Consider the following 15,448-nt stretch of genomic DNA (forward strand, 5'->3'; position numbering starts at 1 on the left):
GATGAAGCTAATAGGAAGCACCGTGCAGCGCCAATTCCCCCCCTCACACTACTCCCCCAGGTGATGCATTAATTGGGACGCCCAGCTGACCAACGGGAGGAGAGAGGAAGGGGCATCTAGCCACACCCACAAGGGTTAAATCCAGGTGCCGGGGTCAGTTCCTTCCTCTTTCTCCCCGGCTGACCCCCTGGAAGCAATTGAATGTGGGGGGGACAGCAGAGTTATTCCAGGCTGGGATGTGGGGGGGGACAGCAGAGTTATTCCAGGCTGGGATGTGGGGGGGACAGCAGAGTTATTCCAGGCTGGGATGTGGGGGGGACAGCAGTTATTCCAGGCTGGGATGTGGGGGGGACAGCAGAGTTATTCCAGGCTGTGATGTGGGGGGGACAGCAGAGTTATTCCAGGCTGTGATGTGGGGGGGGGGACAGCAGAGTTATTCCAGGCTGTGATGTGGGGGGGACAGCAAAGTTATTCCAGGCTGTGATGTGGGGGGGACAGCAGAGTTATTCCAGGCTGTGATGTGGGGGGGACAGCGGGAGTCATTGCTTGTGTTTTTGAAGAGATGGGTTTTCAAGTTCCATATGAAGGTTCTACATGTGGCAGATAATCCGATGTGTTGGGCACCAAGTTGAAGAGGATGGGGAGCACTTGGGAAAAGTCTTGCAGGACATTGGGTGAGGAGCGTAGAGGAGCAGAGGACAGAAGGAGGTCTTGTAGAGACTGGGCTACGTGTGGAGGATACCGGGAGATTAGTTTGGAGATGTATGGGGCATACTACTGTGGATGGCGTAATACATTATTGCCTAAATAAATGCCTTTAACCCTTACCTGTCAGGTTTTCAGCCTCTGTGGTCAATGAATATAAACATTTACATCCAAACAGTGATTGAAAATAAAGAGCAATTGAGACATAAAGTATATTTGGCGTCTTCTCCATATAAAGTGATTAGGAGTCAGAGTGGGACGCTTTCTAATATTTTTTATCGTGGTTCCCATCTGCAGGGTGAGATTGTAGGATCATTAGGTAAATTATCAGCATCAGCCCCTGAATCCAAGCGATCAGGCGCAGATTCATACTCTACAGTCGTACGCAATGGTGAGCCCTACGATTGGCGGACCTCCTACCTTCCTTGGTGGACCCCTACCTTGCTTGGCTCCTGCGTTATCTCTCTGATAACCAATGGATGGGAAATCCAAAATTGGAGATGCTGGATTCTTCTCTGTCCTAAGATCATCATCTGAGTGGAGTGGGAAGACCCCATACACATTAGATTGTCTGACAACCTGGGTCTGGGAATGACAAGCGACCACCAACACAGCCACCATTACTTGTCCCGCAGTCCCCCAGAGGCAGGATACTGGGGACGGATGAACTGCTGCACAGCGGACCCCTGTGGTTCTCTCCTAGTTTGCGTATGTTCCTGCTCTGTTGCACCTGTGCGCACCGACTTGGTCCTGGTGCCGGGGCTGCAAAGCAATAGATCAGCTGATTTCATATGTGAAGTGTCAGGAATCTCAGCCGCCCGCAGCTTGTGTGATCTGTGAAGCATCTGCCAGGATGGATTTGTGCATTGTCTGATCAGAGTCTTGTGTTCGACAGGTCCAAGGTCACATGCCTCCTCTCATGATCCCCATCTTCTCACACGACCAGCGGACACTGGCGGCCGCGGCTGCAGCCCAGCAGGGGTTCCTCTTCCCCCCAGGACTAACCTACAAACCAGGTGGGTGACAAAGTGATGGTTTACTGTGAAGGCCTTCTTTGTGCGAGTCTTGTAATAAGCGAGGGCGCTAGAGTCCGATATATAGGAAGAAAAAAGTGCACCAGGGGCAAGTGACATGGGACCACGCCAGATGTCTGAATGAGCCCTAAGACTAAGTTCACATTTGCAGTAATTATCTATTTGAAATGGGTGCAGTGAGCAAAAAAAAATGGATCCGTTTCAAATGTAAGAGCAACACATGGCACACATTTTTTTTTGTCCTGCTAAGGTAACGGATTGCTGCCGAATTCAGCCTACGTCTCCTGGAATGGCCAAAGGTCCCAGACTCTCAGAATGGTCGGTAAATAAGCTGGACTTCCCAGAAACCAGCGATTCCAGGTTTCTTGTACCCCGGCAGCTAAACGTACAATTGTGGAGGCAAATTCCAGGCAGGAGAAAATGTGCAATGAGAGTCATTGCCTCTAAAGGAGGTACGGCTACAACGGAAAGTTTCCAAAGCCAGTACTGCTCAGGACAAATACTGACAAACATTGGCAAGCGTAACATAGGAGCAAGTGCTTGTGTGCAATGGTGCAGCCGCCATCACAGCCAGTGTGTATGTACCTACACCGTGTCACTAGCGACATGTGCGTTACTGACATCTCCACGCCAGGGGATTGTGGCCCCGGCATCCTCCCCACTGTGGCTCTCGTCTTGTCTCTAGAACCTTTGAGGAGAGATGATCCATTTAGCAGCTTAGTGAAAAGCAACCTTGTAATATGAACTGAATTCGTGGCTAATTGATTATTAGCTGTTCCCGAGCTGCAGATGCCGCTCTCAGCTGCTTCAGACATTCTTCAGCCACATTTTCTTCGCATTCGGCTGCCTCTCTCCTTCCTTGAAATCCTTGCAGTCTCTTCATACTTTATTACTAAACAGCGATTAATCGTTTTTGTGTTGAAATTCTCACCCTTAATGAGTGACAAGAAATAATAAAAAATGCAGCGAAATTGAATTAAATTAGAAATAGAAAACTTTGTTTCCGCTCCGCCACCTTCCATTCACAAGTTGTGCTTCCGACATTTGCTACAAATTACCTGGAAGGTGTGAGCGGATCGAATGTGTCCGAGCCTAACAATCAGTGGAGGACGGCGAGCGTCTGCAGTGCGAGGACACAAGAGACTAAGGCCGGCGTCACACCCCGCGTATTAAAATACGGCCGTAATACGCAGTGATTGTCCCAAAACACTGCTCCGTATTCAATGCGAGGATGCGATTTTTACGCACAAATTTATCCGTATGGCAATTTTTTCTCGCAGGCTTGCAAAATGGACATATCATGGATCCATCGGCTCAAGTATTATTAAAAACATATATACAGTATACATATATAATTTAATAGCTAGAGACCCCAAATATTACACAGAGACACTTGTTACATTACTAAAGAGGAATATGTAATAAAAGAAGGGATATGAGATGGTTTACTGTATGTAACCATGTGTCATCATGTCGGGTTTGTGAAGGAGATAGGAAAAGCCGGCAATTGAATTACCGGCTATAAAAGCTATCTAGTGCTGAATTAAATATATATATGTGTCTCACTGATATTATAATATATATATATACATATATATATACATATATACATATATATACATATATACATACATACATACACACACACATATGGGCGGCACGGTGGCGCAGTGGTTAGCACAGCAGCCTTGCAGCGCTGGAGTCCTGGGTTCTAATCCCACCTTGGACAACATCTGCAAAGAGTTTGTATGTTCTCTCCGTGTTTGCGTGGGTTTCCTCTGGGCACTCCGGTTTCCTCCCACATTCCAAAGACATACTGATAGGGAATTTAGATCGTGAGCCCCATCGGGGACAGCGATGATAATGTGTGCAAACTGTAAAGCGCTGCGGAATATGTTAGCGCTATATAAAAATAAAGATTATTATTATTATTACATATACACAGTGTTCCAAATTATTATGAAAATGAAATTTTTCTCGGATTTTCATAAATGGTCGGTGCAAATAAGTGCAAATAAGTCATCACCCGTTAGATTATACATCGAATTTTATTGAAGAAACCTTCCAATGATAACAGGATAATCTCCAAAATAAATAAATAAAACCCCACAATGCACTGCTCCAAATTATTAGGCACAGTAGAATTTCTAAACATTTGATATAAAGAATGAAACGTCTCATTTGTGGAATTTGCAGCATTAGGAGGTCACATTCACTGAACATAAAGCTATTTAACCACAAAACCTCCTAACAGGCAAAGTTACATGTAACATCGGAGCCTTCTTTGCTGTCACCTTCACAATTCTCGCCTCCATTGGACTTGTGAGTTTATGGAGAGTTTCTGCTTGTATTTCTTCCCTCCCAGAGCCGCTGTTTTGATGTGAACGTCCTCCACCCTCATAGATCTTGTGCTGGATGATTCTCCAAAGGTTCTTTATAGGGTTGAGGTCAGGGGAAGATGGCGGCCGCACCATGAGTTTATCTCCTTTTATGCCCATAGCAGCCAATGACTCAGAGGTTTCTTGGCAGCATGAGATGGGGCATTGTCAGCATGAAGATGATTTTGCTCCTGGTTTCTGCTTTTCAGACCATGGAAGAAAGTTGTCAGTCAGAAACTCTATATACTTTGCCAAAGTCATTTTCACACCTTCAGGAACCTTAAAGGGCCCTACCAGCTGTTTCCCCATGATTCCGGCCCAAAATCATTACTCCTCCACCTTCTTGCTAACGTCGCAGCCTTGTTGAGGACATGGTGGCCATCCACCAACCATGCATTACTCCATCCATCTGGACCATCCAGGGTTGCTCGACGCTCATCAGTAAACAAGACTGTTTGGAGTCTTCATGTATGTCTGGGCCCACTGCAACCGTTTTGGCTTGTGAACACTGTTCAGGGGAGGCCGAATAGTAGGTTTATGCACCACAGCAAGCCTTTGAAGGATCCTACACCTTGAGATTCGAGGGACTCCAGAGGCACCAGCAGCCTCAAATATCCGTTTGCTGGTTTGTAATGGCTTTAGCAGCTGTTCTCTTAATCCGATGAACTTGCCTGGCAGAAACCTTCCTCATTATGCCTTTATCAGCACAACATGTCTGTGCTCAGAATCAGCCACAAATCTCTTAACAGTACGATGATCACGCTCAAGTTTTCGGGAAATATCTCATGTTTTCATCCCTTGACCAAGGCATTGCACTAGTTGATGCTTTTCAGCAGCAGAGAGATCATTTTTCTTTCCCATGTTACTTAAAAACTGTGGCCTGCTTAATAATGTGGCACATCATTTTTAAGTAGTTTTTCTTTAATTAGAATCACCTGGAAAACTAATTATGTGTTTAAGATTGATTTCAGTGATCCATTGAGCCCTGACACACAATAACATCCACGAGTTTATTTGAAAAACAAAAAAATTTAATCTTTATGAAACTTAAATCCAATTTGCATAATATTTGGAACACAGGGTATGTATATGTATCTCTCTCTCTCTATATATATATATATATATATATACACACACACACCTATTCTATGTGTAGACATTTATTCTACCTATTCTAACCTGCCAGTGTGATTTTACTGTACACCGCACTGAATTGCCGGCTTTTCTATAGAACACCGCTGCGCATTTCTCGCAAGTCACACTGCTGGTCCGTGTGTAATCCGTATTTTTCTCGCCCCCATAGACTTTCATTGGCGTATTTTTTGCGCAATACGGTGACAAACGCAGCATGCTGCAATTTTCTACGGCCGTACAAGACCGTATGATACGGATCTATAAAATACAGCAGAGATAGGAGCTGGGGCATAGAGAATCATTGGCCCGTGTGCAATGCGTATTTTCTGGACGTATTTTCTGCGCTCATACGTCCGTAAAACTCGCTAGTGTGACGCTGGCCTAACACTTAGTCCAAAAGAGCCAGAGTCCACATGTGGCGATTATCAATGCTCCTAAACTGCACCCCAAAATATCACATCCCAAGGGAAGCTGACCAGATGCGATACAGTAGAGAACGTACTCGTACATTATGATGTGAGCCAGGAGCCGACAGACAGGGGCCACTATCTCAGGCTACACCCTGCTGTCCAGACTGCAGCCAAGCTTTGCTGTAATCCATGGAATGAGTTGACTTCTGTGCACAATCTGCTCATATACAACCCCTGGCAAAAATTATGGAATCACCGGCCTGGCAGGATGTTCATTCAGTTGTTTAATTTTGTAGAAAAAAAGCAGATCACAGACATGGCACAAAACTAAACTCATTTCAAATGGCAACTTTCTGACTTTAAGAAACACTAAAAGAAATCAAGACAAAAAATGTGGTCGTCAGTAATGGTTACTTTTTTTAACCAAGCATAGGTGAAAATTATGGAATCACTCAATTCTGAGGAAAAAATTATGGAATCATCCTGTAAATATTCATACCCAAAAATAACACCTGCATCAAATTAGATCTGTTCGTTACTCTGCATCTAAATAGGAGTGATCGCACCTTGGAGATCTGCTGCACCAAGTGGACTGACATGAATCATGGCTCCAACATGAGAGATGTCAATTGAAACAAAGGAGAGGATTATCAAACTCTTAAAAGAGGGTAAATCATCACGCAATGTTGCAAAACATGTTGGTTGTTCACAGTCAGCTGTGTCTAAAATCTGGACCAAATACAAACAACATGGGAAGGTTGTTAAAGGCAAACATACTGGTAGACCCAGGAAGATATCAAAGCGTCAAGACCGGAAACAAAACAATATGTCTCCAAAACAGGAAATACACAACAAAACAAATGAGAAATGAATGGGAGGAAACTGGAGTCAACGTCTATGACCGAACTGTAAGAAACCGCCTAAAGGAAATGTGATTTACATATAGAAAAGCTAAACGAAAGCCATCATTAACACCTAAACAGAAAAAAACAAGGTTACAATGGGCTAAGGAGAAGCAATCGTGGACTGTGGATGACTGGATGAAAGTCCTATTCAGTGTTGAATGGCGAATCTGCATTGGGCAAGGTGATGATGCTGGAACTTCTGTTTGGTGCCGTTCCAATGAGATTTATAAAGATGACTGCCTGAAGAGAACATGCAAATTTCCACAGTCATTGATGATATGGGGCTGCATGTCAGGTAAAGGCACTGGGGAGATGGCTGTCATTACATCTTCAATAAATGCACAAGTTTATGTGGATATTTTGGACACTTTTCTTATCCCATCAATTGAAAGGATGTTTGAGGACGATGAAATCATTTTTCAAGATGATAATGCATCCTGCCATAGAGCAAAAACTGTGCAAACATTCCTTGAAAAAAGACACATAAGGTCAATGTCATGACTACCAATAGTCCGGCTCTCAATCCAATTGACAATCTTTGGTGGAAGTTGCAGAAAATGGTCCATGACAAGGATCCAACCTGCAAAGCTGATCAGCAACAGCAATCAGAGAAAGTTATAGCCAGATTGATGAAGACTCCTGTGTGACCCTCATTATGTCCAGGCCTCAGAGACGGCAAGCTGTTAGAAAAGCCAGAGGTGGTGCAACAAAATACTAGTGACGTGTTGGAGGTTTTTTTTGTTTGCTTGTTTTTCATGATTCCATAATTTTTCCCTATGCTTGGTTAAAAAAAAAAGTAACCATTACTGACTACCACATTTTTTGTTCTTGATTTCTTTTAGTGTGTCTTAAAGCCAGAAAGTTGCCATTTGAAATGACTGTAGTTTTGTTCCATGTCTGTGATTTGCTTTTTTTCTACAAAATTAAACAACTGAATGAACATCCTCCAAGGCCGGTGATTCCATCATTTTTCCCAGGGGTTGTACATGCTGAAAAATGGATACAAAAACTAATTTATACGGACTCCTATTGTATAGCACTCTTCTGTACGTTCCATCCTCTGGCCACACATTCCATTGTCTGTCGATATGTTCCATCTTCTGGTGACACGTTCCATCTTCTGGTGACACGTTCCATCTTCTGCCAATATATTCTGTCTTCTGGTGATACGTTCCATGTTTTGGTGATTCATTCCATGTTTTGGTGATTCATTCCATCTTCTCGTGATGTGTTCCATATTCGGGTGATACGTTCCATTTTCTGTTTATACATTCCATCTTCTCATGGATCCACCTTTTCTCCCTCCGCTCTGCGCAGGCCATTGTCATAGGACGCCTATGTCACCAGGTTGCCCTGATTTTGCGGTTGATCTGTTCCACTCCCGAGGAGCAGGGACTCACATGAAATTCAGTTATGAAGAGGAAAGAAGGATCTCATGATGGACAGTGCTCGAGGGAATTTTTGCTTGATATTCACTCCTCAACCCGATCTCATAAATATTGCTACTAGTGATGAGCGAACGTGCTCGGATAACAGGTTACTGAAAATACTCGGGTGTTGTCAGATTATCTTGTGCATGCTTGGATAATATATTCAACTCCCTGCGACTGCATGTTTTGTAGCAATAAACAGCTGTAACACATGCGAGGATTACCAAACAAACGGGCAATAATACGTTATCCAAGCACATTTGCTCATCACTGATAGCTACAAAAAAAGTCACACAAAATTCCATATGGATCTTGAGAGAAAAGTAAAAATCTAGATGCTGTGAGGTTTCTACAGATCTCACGGTGCTTAATGGGAATCTGTCCCCAAATGTGACCTATGTAAACTGTTAATATGGGCATACAGGCCATAGATTGCTGAGGACGGCGATCCTGAATCTGTCCTCACATGTGACCTATATAAACTGTTAATATGGGCATACAGGCCATAGATTGCTGAGGACGGCGATCCTGAATCTGTCCTCACATGTGACCTATGTAAACTGTTAATATGGTATGCCATAGATTGCTGAGGACAGCAATCCCGAATCTGTCCCTACATGTGACCTATGTAAATTGTTAATATGGGCATACAGGCCATAGATTGCTGAGGGCGGCGATCCCGAATCTGTCCCCACATGTGACCTACTTAACCATTTCACATCACACTGCCATGTCACATCACGGAGCCTGGAAGAGGTGACATATATAGTGTTAAAAGATGATTTCTCAGCAACAACACACCTGATAAGAGACACAGGGATCACCGCCCTCAGCAATCTATGGCCTGTATGCCCATATTAACAGTTTACATAGGTCACATATGAAGACAGATTCAGGATCGCGTCCTCAGCAATCTATGGCCTGTATGCCCATATTAACAGTTTACATAGGTCACATGGGGAGGCAGATTCGGGATCGCCATCCTCAGCAATCTATGGACTGTATGCCCATATTAACAGTTTACATTGGTCACTTGTGAGGACAGATTCCCTTTAAGGATTTTATCCCCTTCTGTAAAAATGGACAGGGGCCCTCTATCCAGGGGGGTCCCACAGCAGACTTCACTCTTGGTGCTCTGTATAGAGATGTTCAGTCGGCGTTATTCCCGTTGCGGTGGAAATCATGGAGGGCAGCGATATGGAGGGGGGAAGTGGGGATCTTGTTGTAACACATGTTCTGATGTTGCAGAAATCACAGGAATACCTCCTTCACCAAAACATCTAAAATCCTAATACAAATGTGAAGAAAAACTGCTGGAACATGTCAGCTGATCCAGAGCCAAGATTCTGGCAGCTGCTCACACTCGCCTCCTAACCCTTTCCCTCCCGGCCACACAAAGGAGCACATCCTGCTCCACATGGACAGCCAGTGCCAGCTATGATTGCTGTTTGTGAATAGCATCTTTCTTGTTCACATCCAGATAATAAAACTCCTCCAGACATTACACCATATGCAACTAATATCAGCCCCTCTTATAACGCTCCAGTAGTGATGTAACCTGAAGACATTACACCATATGTGACTGATATCAGCCCCTCTTATAATGCTCCAGTACTGATATAACCTCCAGACATTACACCATATGTGACTGATATCAGCCCCTCTTATAATGCTCCAGTACTGATATAACCCCCAGACATTACATATGTGACTGATATCAGCCCCTCTTATAACGCTCCAGTAGTGATATAACCTGAAGACATTACACCATATGCAACTAATATCAGCCCCTCTTATAGCGCTCCAGTACTGATATAACCCCCAGACATTACATCATATGTGACTGATATCAGCCCCTCTTATAACCCTCCAGTACTGATATAACCTCCAGACATTACACCATATGCAACTAATATCAGCCCCTCTTATAACGCTCCAGTACTGATATAACCTCCAGACATTACACCATATGCGACTGATATCAGCCCCTCTTGTAACCCTCCAGTACTGATATAACCTCCAGACATTACACCATATGTGACTGATATCAGCCCCTCTTATAATGCTCCAGTACTGATATAACCCCCAGACATTACACCATATGTGACTGATATCAGCCTCTTATAACGCTCCAGTACTGATATAACCCCAGACATTACACCATATGTGACTGATATCAGCCCCTCTTATAACGCTCCAGTACTGATATAACCCCCAGACATTACACCATATGTGACTGATATCAGCCCCTCTTATAACGCTCCAGCACTGATATAACCCCAGACATTACACCATATGTGACTGATATCAGCCCCTCTTATAACGCTCCAGTACTGATATAACCTCCAGACATTACACCATATGCGACTGATATCAGCCCCTCTTATAACGCTCCAGTACTGATATAACCTCCAGACATTACACCATATGTGACTGATATCAGCCCCTTTGCCAAGGCAAACAGGATCATGGGGTGCATTAAAAGAGGTCTGGATACACATGATGAGAGCATTATACTGCCTCTGTACAAATCCCTAGTTAGACCGCACATGGAGTACTGTGTCCAGTTTTGGGCACCGGTGCTCAGGAAGGATATAATGGAACTAGAGAGAATACAAAGGAGGGCAACAAAATTAATAAAGAGGATGGGAGAACTACAATACCCAGATAGATTAGCGAAATTAGGATTATTTAGTCTAGAAAAAAGACGACTGAGGGGCGATCTAATAACCATGTATAAGTATATAAGGGGACAATACAAATATCTCGCTGAGGATCTGTTTATACCAAGGAAGGTGACGGGCACAAGGGGGCATTCTTTGCGTCTGGAGGAGAGAAGGTTTTTCCACCAACATAGAAGAGGATTCTTTACTGTTAGGGCAGTGAGAATCTGGAATTGCTTGCCTGAGGATGTGGTGATGGCGAACTCAGTCGAGGGATTCAAGAGAGGCCTGGATGTCTTCCTGGAGCAGAACAATATTGTATCATACAATTATTAGGTTCTGTAGAAGGACGTAGATCTGGGGATTTATTATGATGGAATATAGGCTGAACTGGATGGACAAATGTCTTTTTTCGGCCTTACTAACTATGTTACTATGTTATAACGCTCCAGTACTGATATAACCTCCAGACATTACACCATATGTGACTGATATCAGCCTCTCCTATGTATAGCGCCCTCTTCAGATCACCACAGATTGCGGGGACATTTCCTGTGTATAGCGGCCTCTTCAGGTCACCACAGATTGTGGGGACATCTCCTGTGTACAGCGCTCTCTTCAGGTCACCACAGATTGCGGGGGCATCTCCTATGTATAGCACCCTCTTCAGGTCACCACAGATTTCGGGGACATCTCCTGTGTACAGCGCTCTCTTCAGGTCACCACAGATTGCGGGGGCATCTCCTATGTATAGCGCCCTCTTCAGGTCACCACAGATTGCGGGGACATCTCCTGTGTATAGCGGCCTCTTCAGGTCACCACAGATTGTGGGGGCATCTCCTGTGTATAGCGCCCTCTTCAGGTCACCACAGATTGCGGGGGCATCTCCTATGTATAGCGCCCTCTTCAGGTCACCACAGATTGCGGGGACATCTCCTGTGTATAGCGGCCTCTTCAGGTCACCACAGATTGTGGGGGCATCTCCTGTGTATAGCGGCCTCTTCAGGTCACCAGATTGCGGGGGCATCTCCTGTGTATAGCGGCCTTTTCAGGTCACCAGAGATTGTGGGGGCATCTCCTGTGTATAGCGCCCTCTTCAGGTCACCACAGATTGCGGGGGCATCTCCTATGTATAGCGCCCTCTTAAGGTCACCACAGATTGCGGGGACTGTTGTGAATTCTGTTGTCGAACTCCCTCCTGTGGTCGTGAATGGTACTTCGGCGAGTTCTGTCTATGGGCTCCCTCTGGTGGCTATGAGTGAAGCTGCTGCTTCTGAGGTTCCTTACACAGGTGACGTGGTTTATCCTTTGGTTGGCTGCTCTATTTAACTCCTCTCAGATCGTTACTCCATGCCAGCTGTCAATGTTTTTGCATTCGTTCAGTTCGCTCCTGGATCTCTCTGGTGACCTGCCTTCTCCTGCAGAAGCTAAGTTCATTATAGTCTTATTTTGTTCTCTGTTTTCTTGTCCAGCTGGTTTTCATGAATTTGTCTAGCTAGCTGGAAGCTCTGGAATGCAGAGTGGCCCCTTCGCACCGTGAGTCGGTGCGGAGGTCTTTTTTGCACACTCTGCGTGGTCTTTTGTAGGTTTTTGTGCTGATCACAAAGTTACCTTTCCTATCCTCTGTCTATTTAGAAAGTCTGGCCTCCCTTTGCTGAAACCTGTTTCATTTCTGCGTTTGTGACTTTCATCTTTACTCACAGTTAATATATGTGGGGGGCTTCCTTTACCTTTGGGGAATTTCTCAGAGGCAAGGTAGGCTTTATTTTCTTTCTCTAGGGCTAGATAGTTCTTAGGCTGTGACGAGGCGCCTAGGTCTGGTCAGGAGCGCTCCACGGCTATTTCTAGTGTGTGTGATAGGATTAGGGCTTGCGGTCAGCAGAGCTCCCACATCCCAGAGCTCGTCCTGTATGAGGTTAAACTATCAGGTCATTCCGGGTGCTCCTAACCACCAGGTCATAACAGGGGACATCTCCTGTGTATAGCGGCCTCTTCAGGTCACCACAGATTGTGGGGGCATCTCCTGTGTATAGCGCCCTCTTCAGGTCACCACAGATTGCGGGGACATCTCCTGTGTACAGCGCCCTCTTCAGGTCACCACAGATTGCGGGGACATCTCCTGTGTATAGCGGCCTCTTCAGGTCACCACAGATTGTGGGGGCATCTCCTGTGTATAGCGGCCTCTTCAGGTCACCACAGATTGCGGGGACATCTCCTGTGTACAGCGTCCTCTACAGGTCACCACAGATTGCGGGGACATCTCCTGTGTACAGCACCCTCTTCAGGTCACCACAGATTGCTGGGACATCTCCTGTGTACAGCGTCCTTTTCAGGTCACCACAGATTGTAATAATTTTATTTCTATAGTGCCAACATATTCTGCAGCACTTTAAGTTTTGGAGGGGATTTGTACAAACAATTAAGACAGAATAACCATAATCACACAAATCACCAGATACAGGAGCAGTGAGGGCCCCGATCACCAGATACAGGAGCAGTGAGGGCCCCGATCACCAGATACAGGAGGAGTGAGGGCCCCGATCACCAGATACAGGAGGAGTGAGGGCGCCGATCACCAGATACAGGAGGAGTGAGGGCGCCGATCACCAGATACAGGAGGAGTGAGGGCGCCGATCACCAGATACAGGAGCAGTGAGGGCCCCGATCACCAGATACTGGAGGAGTGAGGGCCCCGATCACCAGATACAAGAGGAGTGAGGGCCCCGATCACCAGATACAGGAGGAGTGAGGGCCCCGATCACCAGATACAGGAGCAGTGAGGGCCCCGATCACCAGATACAAGAGGAGTGAGGGCCCCGATCACCAGATACAAGAGGAGTGAGGGCCCCGATCACCAGATACAAGAGGAGTGAGGGCCCCGATCACCAGATACAGGAGGAGTGAGGGTAGGAGATGTAGGGTGGTGCTGAACCGTGGAGGGCATGGGTAGGGTGGTATTCCAAGACGAGAGGAGATATAGGATATGTGCCCATGTTGCGGATTTTTCCGCACTGTTTTTGAAAAATCTGGAAATCTGCTGTTTTACCCGCGGATTAACCACATTTTTTGTGCGGATTTCACCTGCGGATTCCTATTGAGGAACAGGTGTAAAACGCTGCGGAATCCGCACAAAGAATTGACATGCAACGGAAAATACAATGCAGCGTTCCCGCGTGGTATTTTGCGCACCATGGGCACAGCGGATTTGGTTTTCCATAGGATTACATCATACTATAAACCTGATGGAAAACCGCTGCGAGTCCGCAGGCAAATCCTGGCTGCAGCATTCAAGGCGCATTGGAGAGGGGAGAGTTTAGCAAGCGGGAGACCGATCAGTAGAGAGTTACAATAACAGTTTTTGCAGAGTCGAAAGAAACGTCTAATTCTAGAAATGTTTTTGAGGTGTAGATGAGCAGAGTGATCGGATGTGGGGAGTGAGGGAAAGATCAGGATCAAATATGACCCCAAGGCAGCGGCATGCTGCTGAGGAGTAATGGTGGAACCACACACGCAGATGGCAATGTCGGGCATAGGTAGGTAGGTGGAGGGAGGAGACACAAAGTTCAGGTTTTAACAGTTTCAGATAGAGAGGACATGATGCCAAGGACAGCGGTAAGAATCACTGGTATCTCTAATAAGACAGGTGTGATGTCAGGAGAAGAAGTGTATAATTGGGTGTCATCAGCATAGAGATGGGACTGGAACCCAAATCTACTGATTGTTTGTCCAATAGGGGCAGTATACAAAGAAGAGGAGGGGGCCTAGGACTGATCCTTGAGGAACCCCAACAGTAAGGGGAAGGTGAGAGGAGGAGGAACCAGCAAAACATACAGTGAAGGATCGGTCAGAGAGATAGGAGGAGAACCAGGAGAGAACGGTGTCCTTGAGGCAGATTGAAATCTTCAACTTAACAGAGGACTAAAGATTTTGATGTAAATTGACTATACAACACAGTCAGGCTTGGGTACTTTTTTTTGTAAGAGGCTTCCGTCTTGCCCCCAGATCCCACAGGCCAAACATATGAGGAATGCGGGAGATTGTAGTCACATACAGGACACAACCAGAACTGGACAGAAATTCCTGCAGCTCCATTAATGTTGCCGTCGACCTCTTGGCAGCCTCCGGCAGCAATTTTTTTGCTGACTTTTCATCAGTTTTTTAGGAACTTCCAGTTCAAGGTAATGGACATAAAGAGTCAATCAGTCAGGTAATAAGTCTGAGCGAGGGAAAAGGCATCAGCCTGTATTTAGATAGAAACTCGCCCATCTCCCACCTTTGTGGTGTGGTCTACAGATTCCTTGAACAAAGCTATTTGGTGAAACCTTGGAATATTAGGTGTTTATTCAGCACCAGGGCACTATTCACATTCTAGCACCATGCCAGCTTCGGGTCTGCATTGTTGTCACACTACAGACATTTCCTGATATTGTCATATTTCACACAAATGCTCCTCGTTGACGACGTCTTCACAATGTCCACAGCATATGTAATGGCAGCTGCCTAGATCGGTGGTTAGCAGTGTAGCTTACAAATCCCACCAGGGATGACATCTGCAAAGGTTTTTCCCCACACTCCAGAAACAGTGCGATCGGGAATTTAGATCATCACTGTCCCCACTGGGACTCACAATGTCGTCGGTACAAATTAATGGTACTGTATAAGTAAAAGAAATTGCTTGTACATTTTCTGTACGTTCTCCTGACTGATAGGGTGTTTTGCTGTGTTATCAGCTCTTTACAGACCACAGCTTTTACAAATGAGACTGGGCGACATTAAAGCTGGAAAAAGT

The 15,448-nt window shown here is 45.4% G+C and overlaps 1 protein-coding gene across 11 annotated transcripts in view; it reads left to right on the forward strand.

The window, feature by feature from the left end:
* SOX6 (SRY-box transcription factor 6) overlaps nt 1-15,448 on the forward strand; it is an 846,804-nt gene that overhangs the window by 698,690 nt on the left and 132,666 nt on the right. For 10 of the 11 annotated variants that reach the window (XM_069739870.1, XM_069739868.1, XM_069739873.1 and 7 more), the window contains one exon: nt 1,601-1,721. The exons of the other annotated variant lie outside the window; for it this stretch is intronic. In XM_069739870.1, the coding sequence (XP_069595971.1) occupies nt 1,601-1,721 (121 nt within the window). The remainder of the gene's footprint in view (nt 1-1,600; nt 1,722-15,448) is intronic. 11 annotated transcript variants of the gene reach the window in all.

The sequence above is a fragment of the Ranitomeya imitator genome, chromosome 9 (assembly GCF_032444005.1).
Source record: "Ranitomeya imitator isolate aRanImi1 chromosome 9, aRanImi1.pri, whole genome shotgun sequence".
Lineage (NCBI taxonomy): Eukaryota > Metazoa > Chordata > Amphibia > Anura > Dendrobatidae > Ranitomeya > Ranitomeya imitator.